The sequence below is a fragment of the Accipiter gentilis genome, chromosome 6 (assembly GCF_929443795.1).
Source record: "Accipiter gentilis chromosome 6, bAccGen1.1, whole genome shotgun sequence".
NCBI classification, from domain to species: Eukaryota; Metazoa; Chordata; class Aves; order Accipitriformes; family Accipitridae; genus Astur; species Astur gentilis.
This window is the reverse complement of record NC_064885.1, coordinates 20,614,431-20,635,831: the sequence shown is the minus strand read 5'-3', so window position 1 is coordinate 20,635,831 and position 21,401 is coordinate 20,614,431. Positions and strand designations below refer to the sequence as shown.

At 41.3% G+C, this 21,401-nt stretch overlaps 1 protein-coding gene across 1 annotated transcript in view; it reads left to right on the top strand.

Annotated features, from left to right (window-relative positions):
* Nucleotides 1-205: 205 nt before the first annotated feature.
* Nucleotides 206-21,401, top strand: part of LOC126039429 (vesicle-associated membrane protein 2-like) — a 46,629-nt gene continuing 25,433 nt past the window's right edge. Inside the window, exon 1 of the mRNA XM_049802556.1 lies at nt 206-410. Within this exon, the coding sequence (XP_049658513.1) occupies nt 409-410 (2 nt within the window). The 5' untranslated portion in view covers nt 206-408. The remainder of the gene's footprint in view (nt 411-21,401) is intronic.

The window sequence follows — 21,401 nt, the reverse complement described above, 5'->3', positions numbered from 1 at the left end:
ACCGAAACGCGCAAAGGTTTTCATCTAAATAACCCCTCCAAGCCTCCTGTCTGGAATGAGCCCAGCTCTGGTAACCACACCCCGGCGAGACGTTTTTTCTGCCCCGCGCGGGGCGGTGGCGGGCTGCGGGCAGGAGCGAGAGGCTCCGTCTGCGTTACTACCTCTAGGACTTTTCTCCTGCCTGGCATGAGGGTGGGGAGGGGGCACCGCCCTGCCTCACCTCTACTTCCTACTCCGTGATGTGCGGCACAGGCATGCTCAGTAGCGGGTGCCGACCCCTCCTCTCTCGGCAACAGTGCCTACAAGACTAGGAGACCGCTTGCAGCAGGAGCGGAGCCGGAGAGCCATCTTTGCTGGAGAGGGAGGCAGCCGACCCCGAGCCGCTCGGCGCCCGCTCGGCTGCACGCCATGTGAGTATCGGGCAGCCCTGCCGCCGGAGCGCCGCCGCGGCGCGGCCCGGCCTCGCAGTCCCGCGCCACCGGGGCGCCCGCCCCCGTCCCGCGCCCCTGTCCCGCGCCCGGCTGCGCCGCGGGCCGCCCCGCAGGGAAACGCGCGGGGAAAGTTGCCCGCCGCCGCCGCGGGGGCAGGAGAGCTGCTCGGCAGACTTCGCGGCAAGAGCTGCGTGTTACTGCCCCGCCGCTTCCGCAGCCGAGCGGGGACCAACTTCTGCCGTCCGGCGTCGGTGTGGTGCCTGCGGGATGTGCAGCGCGGTGACCGGGGTCGGGTGGAGGGACGGGAACGGCAGTAAGATGTCTGCAGCTGCCGTAGCCCCTGTGGGTGGCATCCGTGCAGCTGCGGGCTCTGAGGAAGGATTTCAAGGGCGTGGGGCTCGGCATGTGTCGTTCAGCCAGCCGGGGTCCGTAGCAAGCAGCATCAAAGTCTAATCCACCTGCTGCTGCTGTTAACCTGTGGGCATTGAGATGGGGCTCTCGCTGCTGTTTATCCAGCTGCCGGGCAGCTGCGGAGAGGATTATTGACGTGTTTCTGACTCGGATTAATAGTTGACATACTGGGCCGAGATCCTCAACAGGTTCAAGTCAGGATTGTTCGATAGCCTGAGTCACTGCTCAGTGCTGCTGATCTGCAGCTAATGGGTCCTGTTTGTTTTCACTGCTTAATGAAACGTTTTCTCTCAAATACTAGTTCTCTGATCAATTCAGCCCCACCATCTCCAGTACCGATGGCTTCCTGTCAGCAGTGCTTGATCTGTTCCTTCTTGTTTGCATCTTTTCAAGTATCTCTTCCAAGTCTTTACATTCAGCATTAGTGAAAGCGTTAACGTTCTCTGCTAGGCAGTGATGAAACCCCCAAAGTCAATTCTGAAACCAGAAGTGTGCTGAGGTAAGTAGGAATTGATCAGACCCCTGTTCATTCACAGAAGAATTCAGGTAGCTAAATGCATCTCAATTCATTGCTCATTCCCAGCGTCTCCTAAGGGATGACCAGAGAAGATGTCTAAAACAGTCACTAGGATGTTATGTATGGGACCAAATATCTGCTGGTATTGGGTGGTCTTGGAGGAGCTGGAGCTTGGTTGATCCCGACAAGATGAGGTGTGGAAACAGTCCTGGCAATCTGTGATTAAATTACTGTTAAAATGTTTCTGATAACCAGCTGTTCTTCATAAGAGGTTTTCAAAATAGAGTCTACAATCACATATCCTGAAATGTTGGCTTTTTTCTTTAATGCTATTTCCTATGTAATATTTCAAACAATAAGCTTTTGTCCATGTTGTCTGAAATGTTTCCAAAGCAAGGAACTCTCTGGACATCAAAAAAAGTTGCTATCTAAAAGATTCCTTATGTAAACACTGAATCTAGCAAATTCAATCTAGCAATAAAAACCCCAAATGTAGCAAAAGTCAGTTCATTGTAAGCTTCTGTTGCCTAGTTGTGTTTATGTCAAGAGCTAGATGATAATATCAAATGTTCTTCAACGATTAATACACGAGTTTGCTGCTTCAGTATTACACAGTGTAAGCCGTTCAGACACAAAGCAATAAGTCCGATAATGCTTAACTTGTGTATGTTTCAGTCTTGGTGTGTACAGGTGTTTCATGAGAGCATTTGTAAATAAAGCAGAAAGGGTGAGAGATACAGATACATATATATATATATAATGTCTCAGTCATACTTTTTCTGCAGGGGACTTGCATCAGACTTCTGACAAAAATTCTAAGAAACAGGAAAAGCAGTTTTTGTCTATTTTGGCAATATAGACTTTCAGTTTTATAATCAAAACAAAGTGAAGACAAATAAGCAGCTTGTCATTGGCAGTGTCAGTTGGCTTCTGTTTCATTACCAGATATTGTAATGAAATTTTTTTTTAACATCTGCGTGAATATCATGTCCCAGTAGCTTCTGATTTACTGATGAACAACAGAGATAAATGTGTATTAGCTACTGACTTTTAGCAGCATCTACAGTTGTAGTTCACTGGACTATAAAAGTTAATTGCTAGTGAGCACCAAATACTCTGTAGAGGTTATTTCTCCTGCTGTTATACCTATAGAGTATTGCAAACATGGACTCTTCTCATGTGCCTATACAGACATGCACGTGAGACACGATGCTGTGTCTTCAGCTGTTGTGAACTAGTGTCAATGAAGAACTCCTTCACTGGGTCAAATGACAACTCCATCTATCCCGGTGTGCTGTCCCCTAAAGCAGCTTGCAGGGAGTATGCAGGGAAGAGTACAAGGAAACAGTGGGTATACAGTGGTATTCCCAGAATACGTTCCCAGTTTCCAGTGATTTAAGGCTCAGGGAGCATCTGAACCTGAGGAGAGTTCTTTGTATTTTGTGACTCCCAATGGGTTTTGTTGTTCTTTCAGGAAGGTCTCTAGTTGCTCCATTTGCAGTATCCTGTGGCAAGGAGCTCCACAGCTGGATCATGCAGGGTGTAAAAGCTGCTTCCTGTTAGTTTTGAGTTGGTTGGACTACTTCTTGGAAGTCAGAGAACAGTGTTCCATATTCACCATCATCTCTGTGATTCATGATTGTGTATCACCCCAGCAGACCTGCACTGCTTTACATCAGGTGGGAATCTGTCCCTATAGTCTCTATCACAGTGAGTACAATCCAGAACAGGTAAGATACATTCAGGTAACAGACATATTTCACCTTGGTGCAGGCAGAGGAGAGGAAACTGTGACATAAAAAGGTTGAATGAACGGAGAAGAATATTAGAGGGATCTAAAGCAAGAACAGAGAGGGGTTGGACTATGCCAGTGCAGCTGGGAAGATTGTTCCAGGTGTAAGGGAGAGCATACAAACTTATTTGGAGGAGATATGAGGAGAAGTGAAGGGAGATGAGGAGAAGAAAATGGTGCTCAAAGCTGAGGTGCTTGTAGGTTTGTTCCTCTCTGGAAAATAGACTAACAGCAGCAGTTGAAGTATATGGTTTTGTTTTACAATGGTCACAACTCAGTAGGTAATTATATATAATAGAAGCTCATGGTGTCATGTCATCTGTTGTTTACAGATAGGTCAGTGACCAGACAGCAGGTTGCCTTTGATTACATTAAGCCAATACAAATGTGCTCTATTGCAGGGTACAACTTTTGTGAGACAAGCGGCAAAGCAAAGCACCTGGCTCTCCCCGGGGCAGAATTGCCTTGCAGTATCTCATTCCTCGGGTAACAGTTAGAGCTTTAAGGAAAAAAAAAAAAATCCTTCTGCCTGTTTTAGAGCAGCAGTCCTGGAGGGGACGGATGGGATTAAAATGGTTCCACCAGTTGTAATGAGTCTGTTCTGTTTGAGTGGCTGTTCAGTTTCTCTGAAAAGAGTGGCATGGCTATGGTCTCCTGCTGTTAGCAGAGCAGTACTTAGTTCTCCTTTTGTGGGCATAATTTTATGAAACTTGGCAAAATCTCCCTACCCTGCCCTTCTCTTGTACTGATCAGCAGAGACAAACCAATTTAGTACTGTTCTCTACACAATACTGATCTGCTGCTTTTAGGGAGTTTAGTGGCTTACAATAGTGCTTACAGCCAGTGCATGTCCTAGGAAAGTATAACTGGCATGAAATGGAGGGGTAAATTTTCTGAGTGATGTAGCTGTTCTGTGCTGGTAAGTGTCTGTGTTCCCTTAGAAATATGTTCTGAAAGAGCTCTGGAAGTTCATGGTGGCAGGAGGATTTGAGTCCAGTGGAGCTCTCCGGGGTTTTACATCTGGTGGCCAGCTGCCTCAGGCCCAGAGAAGCTAGGTTCAGTCTTGACGTTTTCTGACGTTTACCCCCTGCCCCTACAGTCAGCTAGAGGAACCAGTGGTTTGAGGGTCTTGTAGTATTGGTTTACACAAGCATAGCTATAAAGGAGTGGGTTGATCTCATTTAAGGGATGTAATGGAGTTCGTAGTGAAAACAACCAGGCTGTACTCAGTGGAGCAGGACTGTGTACATGAGAAGAGGATGTTGAGAAGAGGAAAGGACCCCATTTTCAGCATGGTTCTATTCTGACCCTTGAGTGCTGTTTCCAAGTCTCACAGCTCTGAGTAAGAGCCTTGAAGTAAGGGCATTAGGAATAGGAACTGTTGTTTAGTCTGCTGCTTTGAGACATCAACAGAGGGATGTATGTGTTTTGTTCATTGTTTGCTTCCCTTGACTTGCTCTTTTGTGGCATCATGCAGACAAGGATCTTCTTCATGTATTGCATTAGAAATAAATGCTTCCAGCTCGCATTGTTATTCCTGATACACTCACTTGCTATTTAAAATAAGAATGGCCCAAGTAGGCCATAAATGTTTTGGATATTTGCGTGATGAGTGTTTGAAAGTGTAGAGATCAAACTGAATTGTGTCTTGAGGACATCAGGAAAGAAAATAATCCCAGAATGGGAGCAACTGGGAATTATATGTGACAGACAAACTGAATATGTGTCACAATAAACATTCTTCAAAACAGGCTAATATGAGGTAGATGAAACCCAAATATATTTAATTTGGTGGTCCCTTTTCTTGTGACTTAGCCGTCATTCATTCTGCTATGCATTGGCCATAGCTTGTTCCTGTTGACTTGTAGGCATTTTGCGTAGATAGTTCCAGCTGTGGAGTGACTTACAGGACACTTAAAGCGGCTGTAGTGGAAGCCGAATCAGTCTGCCAAAGGAGCATTTCCCCTTTTTAGATACCATTTACATAATTAATGTCTTCCTGAAAAATCAATTATTAGGCTGTAGAGCACCAGGCAAACCCATGTTTGTGTGCATGTGTGTGTACAGAACACTCCTGGGGTGAACAGGCATAATTGAAGAAAGGAGAATAATGTATTAAACCTGTTCTCCCCTTCCTTCCACTGCCCTCCTGCCACCATTTGTAGGATGCAGAATGTATGGAAGATTCTCACTGACAGCTTTAGCCAAATGTTTATGGTGCCCTGGAAGGGGCAGTATAGACTGTCCTAAATGAGTTCAAATTGACTGAACTGCTCATTTCAAGCAATTACGACTTGGAGAATATCCTCTCACCTACATCATTCAGTACTCTTCGTAGCCATCACCAGCAAGTAACTAGGCTGGTGTTTTTTAATGATGCAGTTCCTTTTTCTGTGATGTGTGTACTCGAGCCCTCTAAACTCTTTTCCATTATTCACTGTACAACCACCAAATGATTGCAAGGTGTTTTCTTCTAACTGCTCAGTTATGACAACCTTACGTTTTTCTGTGTAAGGTAGTAACTCATTGAAATAGATCTGTCTGTACATTTGCAAGTGTTTTGTCAGTTGCAATCCTGTTGTAGCTTCTGTACTGGGTGAAATAATTAGAATGGAAGTTCCTGACCAAATTATCTGAATTACCTGATCAAGTTCCTTGATCTTTTCAGATGCAAAATTTAATGAGAAATATGCAGAAAAATTGAAAGTATTCCTATTTCAGAGTAAATGAGAAAGACATTTAATTTATCAGGTGTTAACTTACACCTGCTGGACTCAGTATCACAGGGTCAAAAGATAACTCTCCTAAAAAATAGAAATTCCACTATGACAATCTTTTAGAAGATCAAAACCACATTGTTCCAGGAATTGCGTTTTGGTTTTTTTTTTTTTTTTTTGTGGTTGGTTGGTTTTTGTTTGTTTTAAAGAACATTCTCATCTATTGCAGTGCTCTCTAAATGTAAACCGGTAAATGTATTGGAATAGAGTGTTGTCACTGCATATTTATACTTCAGAGCTGCAGTTTGCTTGTGGTTTGGAAGCACCAAATAGCTGACAGTTTATGTTTGTGAGGAGTCAGTACTGTGAACTTCGCTGCAGTTTTTATTATGAAGAAACCTGTCAGTACCATGCAGAATTGAGACAGCCTTTGCAAGAAGCTGGAGACAGAAACAGAACTGATGGGCTGTGGGATTGTACCAGAGGCTGTGATGTGTCCTGCTTCATCAAATGGTGTCCTTATACTGAAGTCTAAGCAGGAAACGAAGTGTCTACAGTGTTTACAGAACTCCTTACATGGTCTAGAAAAGAGTTGAAGAGAGGAAATACACAGTGATAAGTGTTGCACTGAACTCTTGTTAGTGCCTGGTACTGGATAGATGCTGATTTTCCTTTAAGTTGCTCACACCAGATCCAGATGGGAATTTATATACTGAACTTTTAAAATTTTAATTGGAAAATGAAATTGAAAAATTGAACAGTATTAAAAATGCAGTCATTGTAGGGAAAAGGTTTTTCTCATTTCCCGTTCTAGATGCAGAAAAATGTGTTATGTTACAAAATTATCAAAAGACTTTGCATTCTTTGAATAAGTTGCAAAATTTGGGTTTAAGTAACTTCTTAAAGAACTATAGAGCACGTGTTCAGGAGAGATGTTCTGTGAACTGTTTTTGGAGATATTAAAAAATCTGACTGGATGGTGTCCTAAGCAGTCCAGTGTGCCCTGCTTTGAGCAGAGGGTTGGACTAGTTGATCTCTAGAGGTTCCTTCCAACCTCAGTGCTTCTGTGATTCTGTTTGAAAAGGTCAGTCAAAACTGAATATGTTGAAGTTAATTAAGCTAACATTGGCTGTTTCCCAAACATTCAAAACTTTCATCCATGGTGACTTGGTAGCACTTTTGTCTTCAACCTGTTGGTAGTGGATGCCACAGAAATACCTGTAATAGAAGGGGAAAACATATGGTATTTGGGAAGGGAGGAAATGTGGGAGTTTAAAAAAAATAATAAATGCAGATCACTGGAATGCATTATTAAATTTGGCTTGAATGCAAAAGTTCATATTCCTCCCACAGAGAACAAAACCCAGGCTCCCTGCAAGCGAGCTTTCTCATCTTTCATATTCAATGCAATCTTCTCGAGCTTGGTGTCTGTTCCCATCTCTCTACGCCGTGTCTTGCAATAGCTTGGCAGTTTGGAAAAAGCTATTTGTTCTGTTCCCCTGTAAATGCTGTCTCAGTAGCGCAGAGTGCACATTTTAATAAAATCATACGTGCTGTATCAAGTTAGGGTGTCCAGATCTATAACAAAGGAGAAGCAAACCTCACTGTCACATGGAGCAGACTGGAAGAGATAGGAATTGCTGGTAGTAAGTGAGGTTACCAAGGAGTGGTGTGCTGACCAGGACAGGAGTTGTGACCCCCTGCTACAGAGCTGTGGCTTTTGCAGCTCAGTTTGTAATTTATAGAAATGGTGGATTTAATCCCTGGTTTATCTAGCAAGATGGTGGCTGTTGATTAGCACAAAGGACTGTGTTGCTTCAGGGCACGGCTGCAGAGGTAGTTCTTTGGTCTGTGGAGCCATACAGGAGCTCTATGGGCACGCTTGGCAGAGAGCGCTCCTTACATCCATGCTGGTAGCAGGTACCTCTTGTTTTTGGGCTGTCAGAAGCAGGACAGATCCTTAGCCCAGCATCTTCCCTTTCCTTCCTTTCCAGATCTTCTTCCTCAGTCTAAATTTCATGTACCTCTGGAGAAGAGGTGAGGAGCGAGCTTTCCCAGTGACACTTGTGAACTGCAGTTCTTGCTGGAATTAGTCTCTGAAACTTCAAAGGGACCAATGCACCCAAAGTACTCAGCTCTACTGAAACATGGTTGCCTATATAAGAGCAAATGTGGGTCTGTGAAGAAAAGGACTTGGGAATTGGCTCCATAGGCTTCCTAGAATCTCCTCTGCACCCACAGAAAGGCTGGGGTGCTGTTTCTGGGAGGGTGGGGGTGTTATAACGTACTAGTTGCCCTTTTAGACACCGAGGTCCTGAGTCAGGCAATGTGCCAGCGTTTTACAAGTAGAAGGGGCCTGGTAAAGCTTTCCTAGAAACAATGAAAATAATTAATTATCCCTAAACCCACTTGTTATCTGCTTCAGGAGGTTAATGGTTAGAAATTACATTTGTTCATTTGAATTCACATGCAAAAATAACTGCTCTTTATCATGCTAGTGAATCTGGCCCTACTCAGGGCCTTAATTACAGTCTGCTGCATTAAGGCAAAGGGCACTGCTGCTTGAAAGCATAAACCTGATCTGCTGTAATCCACCAGCTGTTGTCACAGACTACCACATTGATAGTGTTTTGTACGTTATTTTGGAGTTTAGAGGGGAATTCTAAGACTGGACATTCCTCATTGCTCTCCTTTTTTGTGATCCTGAGCAACACTGAAAAAAATAGAGGAAAAAAAAAAAAGTCTCTCACACACTCTTTTAGGATGATCTGTGGGGAAGCTTCCTGAACTCTGGCTAGGTTTTCCCATAGCTCTGATAGAGAATGGTTCCCCCTTCTCTTTCCTTCACATGTCTCCAGTAGTATCCATTTCCAGCCTGTGCACAGAGAGAATAGCTACACCCAACAGCTGTCACCCATAATGACAATTCATATGGGGAAAGGGGAAGGGAAGCAAAGAAAGAGAGCTTTAATCAATAGCAGCAAAACCAAAGTTGTCATCTAACCTTGAAAGGCACAGAGCACTTGGTGCTATTGCCAAGCAGCTAAACAGATTGGCATGGCACTTTGTGCTGCCAAACATACTGAGTGGGATCAAATCTTATAAAACAGTTACCACAAGATAATTGGAACTGACTATAAGTAAAAATGCGAAGATTCCTAAACAGGCATCAGATTGAGCATCAATAAGCAAAACCAGCAGAATGACCTTGCACCCCTTGTATGGGGTGAGAGTGGTGGATGCTGCAGGCCTGATTTGCTAGGACTGGTTCTGGCCAAGTACTCATATTTGCAGGGCGCAGCTGTGTACAAATATAGCTTTGTTTGTTTTCAGTCACAAGTGCACTGAGTGACAAAACAGTCCTTCCAGGAGGCTTTGGGTATCTGTTTCCTACAATTCAAAAGCTGACTGATATTTGATGAAGACTTATATATAGCCCATCAGCTTACCCGAGAATTTCAAGGCAGAATTCTCTGAGCTGGTGTCAGTGCTGCGGTTGAGAGCCTTTCTGCTGATTGGGATCTGGGGAGAGCTCAGCTTGAGAGTGGATACTGCCAGGATGAATCAGCAGATATCTTCCTGAAAGCAATCGACAGTCTGGATATCCCAATTGTTTAGCAGAGATCCCACCAGGCTATAAAGTCTGCTTCTGAAATGTTGGACGACTACTTTCTAGCGAGGAGCTGTACAGTCATTCCCTGACAGCTGTGATATTGTCTCCCACACATACATGAAGATCACACAGTGACATTTTTCAGCAACTTTGTTTACTAGATGATATAAGTACAAAAATATTTCAAGTCACTTAAGATTTTGATGGTTTTCTCTTTCATTGAACATTTTTGGGAGACTACAAGGGAATGGAAAGGCAGAACATGCCCTGTGTGTCTTGGCATGTTGACACTGACATGCACATTTTTCACGGCAGTTCTCAATTACTTCGTGCACATGAGACAACATGGTCTCTTGTATTTCATATTCATAACTGATGCGTGGCTACAGCAGCAATGTTAAAGCAAAGACCCTTGCATCAGCAGGTTCATTGCCCTTGTGACAATCAGTTTTATGCAGTTAACTCCAGGGGAAAATGAGCGGATTTGATTTTAAGTTCTGTGCAGAGACTGAAATGTTTTAGCAGTAGAATGATCTCCTAACAGAAATCACAGCTGGCAGGTGTTTTTCTTGTTTAACCCCCACCTGGCAAAGTCAGTTACAAACTATGCAACTTGATATGTTTCTTGCTGCTGACTCTCAGTTAGCTGTTTGCTGAGGATCTCCTTCGCCACCACAGTTTTAGAAATAAAGCCTGTTTTCAGTCCTGAGCACCCTCTCCCAGCCTTTCCTATTTCATAAGTAGTCTGGATGGTGAAACTTGTAATGCAGAAAGAAGGAACTTTTGACTTAGACTAAAACATAACAATTACAGAATCAAATGCTCTCTATATTTGGGCAGAGGAAAGAGCTTAACAAGACAGATAGTGTATGTGTATGACTCAAGAGGGGGCCTGCACCTTGGGGAAAGGGAGCATTGTACCCAGAAAGAACAGACTTCCTCTCTCAGAAATACCCTCATTCCTGTGCACTGTCAGTGAACAAGAGGTACCAAGATTTCTGAGTAACTTGCTGTAGTCTTGGAGGAATCTGTAGTTCTCGTAGCAAGTAAAAGAACTACAGAAACCTTAAGTTTGATTGCACTGAATGCTTGCTAGTATTCAAGTCCTGTAGAAGATTAAGTGCTATGCTGCAAAGGGAAAAGGAGTTTAAAAGGTCATATCTGTTTAGGAAGTTTAAATCTAAAATCCTCAGAGGCAACACGGCTACTGGCTCTCAATCAGGCTCAGCTCAGGCTCAGCTCAGAGCTAAATCATTCTGTACAAGATACTTTCACTTTGAGATTCTGCAGTAGCATTGCATAACTTGAAGGAAAACATTAAAAAAAGTAGAAAAAAAGTAGTTCAGAAGGTAACTCCCAATGAATTAAGCGTTACATACTTTGCTGAGTGAACCTGAAAAATCCCTAAATATTGTAAAACATTCAACAAAACCAGGGACTAGCCAAATGTTAATTTAATTTAAGACTGCACCTTTTTCTTTTTGTTGTTGTTGTTTGGTCATGGTGCTTGTCTCTGAGTTTGTTCTAGCATTGCTTGTCCTTAGAACTGAATCTGGTTTACAGCGAAGGCTGCTGTTTCCCCATCTTGGACGAGAGGAGTTGTGCTTCAGTGTTTGGATATATGCAACCATTTGCAAAACTCCTCTAGTTGAATGGATTTTTTTCAAAGGCTTATGTTTATTTATATAATATTTGTTTTGCTTTGAAACGGATTGTGCAGGTTGCTTATGGGATTATGCATGTAAATAGCAAAGGAAGGTACTTGATAAAGATTTCATCATATCTTTAAAAAAATTGTCATCTGGGATTTAGGATAAAAAATGAAAAACTCCTGTTAATTGAAGGGCAGCAGGGAAGTATTGTGAATAACAGACAGGGGATAGCAATTTGGTGAGCGTACGTGGAAGAGGAGATAAATATAGGTGTTTATACTTGCAGCTTGCTACACCGAGCCAACATTTAGTCTCTTGACAGCACAGTCACATAACAGTCTCTGGCAGCCAGGTGTGTTAGGTGGTGACTCATACGCTCAATACAGTGTTCTGTTTTCATTGTGGTCCCTTGTTAACCTGCAGATGGTCTATCTCAAAATCTGCCTTTCCCTGCAACTTCCCAGTGGTGAATGTGACTTGTCCGCATATATTTGAGACTTTTCCCTTCCTGAGGCGGCTCAATTACAGTTTGATTATATATTCACCAACCAGCAAACATCAGCTACAGCTCCAAGTGACAGAGGGCTCCTAGCCTAACTTTCTGTGGAAATGGCCTTCCTTTGAATCTTTACTGGGATGGCAGCATGCATTTTGGGGCTCTAACAGCAGAAGCATATCGAACAGGCTGTCAGTGGTGACAGGAGACAGGACTGCAGTAATTCCCTTGTGTTGTCAAATAAACAAAGGGAGTCCCTCTTCTCTGAGCTACGGTTTCCTTTAATTTGGTCCAAGTAGAATAATCTGTGTTTATTCTTCTTGGCTGTGGCTTCATTCTTTCATATCAGAAAAGACTGGTTGTAGGCTGAGTTTAGAGGAAAATGAATTTAGAATATGTGAGGAATTAAGGTGAAGGCCTTGACTCTTTCTTATGCCAAACAGAACTTCTGAATTTCCCAAAAGCCTTTGCATTTTCTGTTCTGCCAAGCCCCAACCTTGTAAATGCTTCTCTCAGAAGCAGTGCGGAAAAATGAGAATTGTCAGGATGGAGAACGCTTCTTTTGCTTTAACCTCACATCTTAAATGGCAGCATCGTGGATGCCTCAGCATTTGCAAAAATACTAGGCACATGAGAGATGGTGTGACCTCTGAACAAACCAAACAGCCCAATACTGTCTCGTAATGGAGACTTGAAATTTTAAGCAAAGCTTTCCCTCTCCCAAACTCTTTTAATTACCTAGTAGAACTCTAGGTATTCTTGCTATGTACACACAGAGGTAGAGAGGTGGTCATGCTAAGCCATCCTTTCCCTGTTTCCAGTTAAAGAGCTTTTTGGGCAAAGGCTGACTGGCTTTGTACTGAACACGTACACTGGGAGCGCAATGAGGAGAAATAGGATCTCTGCCCTGCTAAAAATGAAGCAACATGTTAAATTTCCCTACCATTGCTTCTACTGCCAAACCACGTCTGTCAATGAGCCCTATAGAGGGGCTGAATCAGGAATCACATGTCTTTGGGATGGAAGAGATTGCTTCTGCTTCCTTTTTACTATAGCTACAGAGACTGAATGAAGAGGTCACAAGGATAGACTGGGATGCACAACCCACTGCTACATTAGACATCATACCACCTCACTATTGCACAGAGAAGGAAATTAGTGCTGTCTCTGTCCTCCTGTTTTCAAAGTGGAACAAAGGGAAGATATTGTAGTTGGCTTTCCTTTCCCATAAAAAAAAAAAAAAAAAACAACAACAAAAAAATGAAAAAGACTCAAGTAATTAAAGATAATCTTTAATTACTAGATCTCTGTCCAAGTAATTGGGTGTGTTTGGAAGTGGGAATTCCTTATAGTTACTGCCATAACCAAAATAGGGTTCTTTCTGAGAAGGCTTTACTTTTCCAGAATAGTGTATTTTGTATTTCCAAGTACAACATAGATTTTATATAGAACTTGCTCTTGGGCATATTCAGGTAAATGTTCAGGATGCTTAACTTGGAGATCAAAAAGACAAGTAAGTTGACCTTACAAAGATTATGAGAGAAGATATTAATGCTCTATGTAAGTGTGGGATTTCTAGGTGAGAAGATATTCAGCACAGGAACAAACACCTCTGCCTAAGAGCATTCAGATTTTTTTTTTCGTATTGCTGATGTTTTTACTGACAGCTGCTTTGTACAAATGTTTATAGAGAATGCCCAATTTAGATGTTTCCATGATTCTGTGTAAGAGCTGTTCCACATATGAGCATTATAATGCAAAGCATGTTCTATTTGATAACTCAGTGTTTTGCTCTGTCTTTAGAAATAAAATCCTGAGAGGCAGGTATTTTTTGCATGTGTGTGCATTAGATGGGTTGTTTTGGGATAGGCAATTTGTTTTGTTTATTTTTCAGACTACCTAAAATGGAGAATTTGTTTGACAAATTAAAATGTTGGAATTCAGCCTCTTGTTTTTGGGGCCTCATCTCCAGTCCACTGAGGTGGCTGTTGTCCCAGTTCAGGCAATCTGGCTTTGAAGACTACTTGTTTCTTCTCAATAGTACTTTGCTTTACACGGGATGTGTTGTTGGTGCTTCTCTATGTGGAGATATCCTTTATAGCAAGTTTAATGACAACAAAACAGTAACAACTATGTTAAGTCATACGTCTATAGCATCAGAGAAATAGAGAATACATTTCACAGAGGGACAGTGTGTGGCTATTGTCTGCACAGGAACTAGGCCTGTTCATAAAAGCTGAAGGTTGTGGACTGTGTAATACCATACTAGGTAGAAGAGGATGCGTTCAGCATCTTCTCATTCCTTCTTGTCCCCAGTCTGTAATATGCATCTAAGTAAAGCAAACTGATTCTTGGAATATAGTACTAGTCCTGTATTAGCCATATACAATTGGCTGAAATAAAGAGAAATGTGTAAATGGCCCACAGGCCCTGGGTCTCTCACGTCTGGTACAGCAGGGCAGAGCAACAACATGAATAAGACAAGCAGGCAGTGATTTGAAAGTTCAAGTGAATGCGTAAGGTTGAAAACTCCTTGAAGAGGGCATGAGAGATTTGCCTCTAAAACCACCTGTCTGCAAGACAGAGCTTTTTTTTTAAGTGGGGGAACAAACAGTGGATTTTAATTGGGATAATGGTTTTAATAGGCTGAAAACAATCAAAATACCCCTCTGTCTTAAAGTCAATGTTATTGGCAACATCAGCACTGCACAGATTTTCACCATATAAACATTGACAAATGAACCAAAGAAGATTTAAAATCTTGTTGGAAAACTAAGACAAATACAGCCATTGTATATATTTTATGGATTTTTTTTTTTTTCCCCTTCAGAATTAGCAACTGTTAGTGGGAATTAAGAGAGAAGATAAAACATCCTGGTTTAAATTGAGTAGCATAAGTGAGTAAAAATGATTTATGTAGTTCTTTTACATGCTTATGATTGTCCCAGAGCTTTAATGAATGTCTTCCCTTTGCTGATGTCCTCCAAATTTGTGTCAAAGAATTGAGTTAAATGCTCAGCCATGCAGAACTATCTGTAGGTGCTGCTGTTTGCCCCTCTGCTTTATCTCTCTACACATTTGAGCAGTTGCATCTCCACAAAACTGCTGGGTTTTTCCTGGATTGATAGTGATGCCTACATTGAGAAGCCTGAAATTTCAGTTTTCAACCTTTATTTTATCATGTTCCACTTCTACAAAGCGGTAATCAGAGTGGTGCCCTTTTGGCACGTGCTGTTCCTGCCAGGCCCAGAGCAACCAACCTGCTCTGTGGAGTAAAAGAGAGTGCTACTCCCAAAGACCATTCGTGGATACAAAAGTGCAGTGTCTCCTTCTCTTCCAACTCTTTATGTTTCTCAAAGCCGTGTATGGCTTTTCCTTCGTATATTGTCAATTTTATCACCAATCATTTCCATTTCAGTGCTGATGTATGGAAGATGATAACACACAAAACATTGCTACAGTAGGGTACTACTATGAGATGATGCTGGCAAGACATGCAATTAACCATATTTAATTTCTTCTCTTTTAATAGCTGGGAAGAAAACATATGGAATTAGTAAGCAACAAAACCTCAGTTTTCATTTGAAAAAGGAAATAGAGAATGATTCATTCTAAACCCATATGCTCCAAAGGAGGAAGATTGAATTATTAACAACATATCTAAACATGATGGGTACTGACACCTTCATCTCTTATTTTTACTGCCTTGGATTTTCTTCACATGCAGTGAGAGAATTTACACTACAGAAAGTGTTAATGGTTTCACACTTCCTACCCATTTTTAGCTGCCTAATTTATGGAAGACCATTACTAGGTGAGTCACTGCTTTCACAGGATTAGTGTGTCTGAGGTAGAACTTTGGGTGTTCCCTTAATTTCCATATTTGCTTGAAAGGAACAACAGATCCACATTAAAACTGTTAGCATTTGGTTCTGCAGTAGAGTTTAGAGTCTTTGCTCTACTTGATCATGTACAAATACTGCAAGAGATGCTCCCTGTCCCTATAAGCTAACAGGCTAAACAAACAAGAAAGTTAGAGACCTATCTGCATTATAGATGCCATGAGTCAGGGTGTCTCATTGTTCGGAATTTGTGCCTAATTGGATGGGGGTTAAATATTTGCAAAGATTACAAACAGAAGCAATACTAGGAATCTCACTATACAATAGCTATTGCAGAAGCACATTTACTGTCTTGTTGATCTTAAGAGGTTTTGGTTAGACATGCAGAAGTTACAAAAAATAACAGCCAAGCCTGAGGATCAGGGTTTGCCCCTAATAGTAAATGAACCATGGGTTGAAATACATTTGGACTGTCTGTATCATGAATGTAACAGAAGAAATGCAGTGTATAAAATACTTAAGCACTGAATAAAGGGTAGATTTCATAGCCAATACTCTTTGTAATAAATAATTCAGAAAGATTTGTTCAGTTTTGAGGATGGCCTCCAGGCAGTAACAGATAAAATTTAAAGGAAATCTTGAAATTATTTTTTTAGCTAATTTACTCTTCTGTAAACCTCTTAACTTGTCACAAAAGGCATGTGTTACCTATTATGAGTCTTTCACCCAATTAGAAGCTCTTAAATGCCTAGGTAGGTTTTTTCTGCTACAGATTTTTGGTACAGATCTACCTCCAGAGGCTGTTTGTTTCAGTTATGTGTGGGTTTCTTAATTAAGGAGCCCGTATCTCACTGCACAGCACATACCAGGTAGTACAACTATCTATCTGTAGCTTCCGCATTTGCCTTCCTGGGAAGTCTGTTGTGCAATTGAGTCAGTGTGGACCTGTGGGTGAGTTAACTTTGAACTACTGTCCTAAAGAAATTATAATTTTGGGGTGCTATCTGTAGATAAGAATGAAATGAAGCATCACTAGTTCTCCCTCTTTGTTTTCCACTGGAGAGTTTGTAGGGGATGAAACTGGAGAAATGATGTTACAAGTAATTTATTGCTCAAGGCTCTTTTTCTCTCCCCAATTTTTTTCTATTCTGTCAACTTCTTTTTTCTCGCACCAGTTATTCTGACTTAAGAAATTACAAAGCTCTCTATAACAGTGCTTGAAGATTGGTATGTTTGCTGTATAAATTCTGAGGCAGATCTTCAGCTGGTACAAAGTGAAGTAACTCTGAAGCCACAGTCTTTTTTTTTTTCAGCTAAAGATCTTTTCTAAATGAGGTATCCATTTTTTTCCTATGGTTTTGAAAATGCTTGAAAGATTTTAAAAACAAAAGGAAAAAAGTAGACTAGTGAATAATATGCATAAGGTTGGGAGACAGTTAGTTACTGGTGGCTTGTTAAATGCTAAGTTACGGAAACTAAATATAGATTGCTTTAATCAACTGGTATATATACGTCTTTATGTGTATCCCCATGTGTACACTTTCAAAAAAGGTGTTAGAAAATTGCAAACGACCCTTAAAATCTATCATCAAACTGATCACATGAGAATGGTTAATAAGTAATGTAGGCAAGTACAATAAAACATTCTTCAAATGCTGTTTTGCAATATGAGTTTGTAGAGGAGATGGAAGCTCCTCAGAATTGACTTTTATAAGAAGATTCAAAGTACTTTGAGTATTTAAAATTGAACTGTTCCATCACGCTCTTCCAGTAGGATTTTTTCTTAATGGGAATGTGTTTGGACTGCATATTCACTGGCCATATATGTGGATTTTCAGGCAAAAAATATTTTTAATTTTATTCCGAACTTAAATCAATACAAACATTTTTGGTGGATGCTTTTATTTGTACTTTCAAAACAGCCCACATTTTTCATGTTCTTATTTCATTCAGGGCAGTTGAATGACTGAATGCAGAAGAAGAAAAGCAGCAATGTCCTTTGAAAGCTGAATTATTGCCTGGTCATTTGTTACACCACTTCTATGTAAAATGAACAGTGTCTTCCTCTTCTGGAGAGCCACTGACATGACTGAGGCATAACATGTTGGAATAACAGTAGCAAAAGCAGAGGCTAAAAAGAGGTCTCTATATGCGAGGCTTTTAAATGGTGCTGGCTGTGGCCTGCCTTTCCAAGATGCTGCAGTTTGCGTGATTGCCTCTTTACTATTCTGCTAAACTTAATAGAGTGGAAAAGACCTCACAGACATTCCTAAAAGCTGTTGGGAAATCAGCAGCTAGGTAGAGATGAGGCCCAAATTATTGTTGCCAGCTGAGGAAAAGTCAGTAAAAGAAGCTCAGGAGCTACTGGTTACTGTGGCTGGCTGTATGCAGGGATGGTCTGACCTCACCAGCAAATGTTCTCATGCTCACTAGAAGGGGAAAGGCTGGAGAAGAGCTAGTGGATGTGGCAGGAACTGGAAGTATCACAAGTTAGCAAGTCTTGCAAGATGGTACGGGAGGTAAGCTGGAGGTATTTTGGTGACTGAGGAGTGATGTAGTAATTTTGGATATGAAACCAGGCTTTATTGGTTTGGTTTCTCATAGAACAGTTCATAATATAGTCTGAAAAGGTTGATTTTTAATGAATGACATCATAAACCAGGGAATAAATGGAGTAATTCTGAATATTGCTGCTGTTTTAGAACAGTAGAAGGAATAAGACTCAGTCTTGGTATCAATAAAAACTCACTGGGGACCCTAACCACAGAAAAGACAGAAATTGTATACAATTTTCTATAAACAAATAAGCCAGTGGACTGAGTGTTTGTCCTGCTTTAATGCATTTCATTTCCAAGCAAACTAACGTACAAATGATAAAAATAAAGCAAGCCATCACTAATACGCTTCTTTTGGCACCTTTACTGAAATCTGTGTTTCATTCTGTGGTGTGTACCACAGAGAAATTTGTGAGTCCAATACATATCTTCAAAGTAATAACTATCAAGTCAATAAAAGCAAGAATTAGCAGACTTCTGAGTCTGCCTGTCTCTTCTTTCTTTTGTTTGACTCAATACATTCACACAAGGTTAGATGTTTTGGAAAGTGTCCGTGTTTAATGGATAGAGTCAGAATAGTTTAATGCCTACTTTAATTTGCTGCTGCTTATAACTGAATCAAGCAAAAATGTTCTTTCCTTTTAGACATTGACAATTGTCTCCAATTGCACCACAGGACATCTAAAATGGTAAGATGGAGCTATACTCTACTATTAAAAGCCCCTTGGATATTGCCTGATACATTGTGGAGTTGTGACAGTAATATTTTACTATAATTGCTTTCTTAAGGTGACGACAGAGTGCTGCAATTGCTGTCATTTTTTCAGTCTGAGTTAAAGCAAATATGTGTGATTCAGACATATTCGCTTGTCAGAATGCTCTGAATTTACATGATTAGAAAGCTCTTCATATTAAATGCAATTCATCAAGGCATTTCTCACAAGTAAAATACCTATATCAGATATGCCACTTTTCCTTTATGATGGTAGGAGAGTAATCTTACTGAAGTCAAGAAAAATATCTGAACTACCTGCACGTGCTGTCAGGTAGGTAGGTAAATAATGTCTCTAATTAGTTTCATATGTAAAACTGCATGTGCAAGATTGTAGGCTAAGTTGAAGTTCTTTCAAAAAAAAAAGAAAAAAGTACAAAGTGATACTGCAAATTTCTGAAAAAGAGTCTTTTTCAGAAAATCAGGCTTTTCAAAACTATTGAATCTTATGAAATGTTAGTCAAAATCTTAATAAGAAAAAATACTTAGCAAAGACTGTTAGAATACTGCTTTATCATTGAAATATCATTCAGGAAGATTGTATATAGAAGTATGCAGCAGGTTCTCTGGAACATTGCCATAAAACATAGTTGCATGGTCTCAAGATATCCATAACCACTTACAAACTGTTCTCTTATGCTAGTTTCAAGCTCCTTGCAGAAGTATTGGTATTAATCCACACATGCACAGATGGTGTATCACATATAACGGCTGATGGTAATCATGTGAATGCAACACAATTGTAACGAGTAAGAACTTGCATTTATTTTTAAAAAGCTGTGGTGCTATGCAATAACTCAGATGTTTTGATATTTTTGAGGTCCTGATTCTGCAGGAAACTTACTGGAGAGAAACTATGAATTTGGTACAGCTTTATCCAGAGAATATTAGAGCAGAATGCAAGAGTGGAGCCAAAAACTAGACAGGTGCTCCCTTGATAAAAGAAGCTGGATCGTCTTTTTCATTGTGTTTACTTCCCTATGTGAGCACAAATTAAAAAATAAACCTGCTTTAACTACACTTGGTTGGATGGGTGGTGGTGAGATTGTGATAATTACTGGTTCATTATTGGAAATTCTATGCTGTTCTTTTGACTCATGAAAGACTTAAGAATCTCTATTAGTGTTTAGTGACTTTATAGAAAGAGTATATGAGCAAAATAAATAGAAAGAAAACCTTTAAAATTAGCAATGCCCCAGAAGATGAGATTGTTAACAAAATTGGTTTTTTTTCTGCAAGTTACAGATTACATTTCATTTAAGTGGATAACTTGGATGTAGCAGTGTGGTGGGATTAGCATGCAGGTGTCTGTATTAATGCCCTTTTTATTTTCTGTAATTTTTGATCATCTTTTGTAGACCATTTAAGTTGGTTATTAGTTAATTTCACCTTTTCACTGTAGTTTTTAAGTCATGGTTTACAATATCTTAGTAATCCCAATATTTGTCGAATTTTCTTTTTAGTTTGTGGGGGTTTTACAATTTCATAGTCGTTTCTTGGGTTCCTTCTTTAGTTTCTCCTGTTATTAATAGATCATCCACATAATGTAATAACTTGACTTCTCTGGGTAGAGATGAATTCTTGTAAAATTTTCTCTAAAGTTTGTCCAAATAGATTTGGTGACTCTGTGAACCCTTGTGGTAGCACAGTCCATCTGAATTGTTGTCATCGATAGCGATACAGCAGTCGCACAGAAAGCCCCACTCTCTTTGGCTGTGTACAGAGTTGACTTTCGTTACAGCCCCGCGGCGCGAGGAGAGGCGGCGGCCGTTGGGGGGGGGGCTGCTGCTGCAACAAAGGACGTTGTCCGCTGCCACTGCAGCGCCGGCTCCACCGCGACCGCACGGACTCCTCTCCCTGACCCTAAACGCTCAAGTTCAGTTTCAAAACCAAACCCCTTCTTAACAAACCGTATTCCGCCCCAGGGAGCCAGAGTAAATCACCAAGGGCCTCAAGAGGTTTCCCTTTTGCACGGTGTTCCCAGCAAGGGTGTAGCCGGAGGGCAGCCCTTGAACGGTGGATCCTTCGGCCCCTGCATCCACCAAAAACTGCGCTCCCTCCCGTTGGGGACTCAACTTCAATTCCACTCGGGGCTCCGTAGATGTTCCAGTCCCCAATAAGCAGAGCCCCTGACCCCCCCCTTCACCTCCAAACATCTGTTCATCCTACTGTTTCCTTCCACAACTCTGCTTCAAGTGCCCTCTCTTCTCACAACAATAGCATTCAACTCCTGCTTCTCTACTTTCCAGTCCAATCGGCTTTCCTCATCTCCACGTACATACACCCCCTGAGTCTCTCAACAACTCATTTAACCCTTTGTCCTGCCAGTCTTTTAACTTCTCTAATTTCTCTCTTATGACCACTTACGATCCAGCCACAAACCGTGTCCTCAGCAGTGCTTGACCCACGGCTGCACCAGGGCTAACTCCAGAGCACAACTGCAGACCTCTCTCCAACCTTTCCAGCTAGTCAGTCAGAGCTTCATATCCCCTCTGACACTCACCGAAGGCTCCATTTACATCCTGACCTCCGGGAACCGTTTCCCGCACTCTTCAAATCACCATGTCTTTCAAATCACTCACACTCTGTCTATCTCCCGCAAC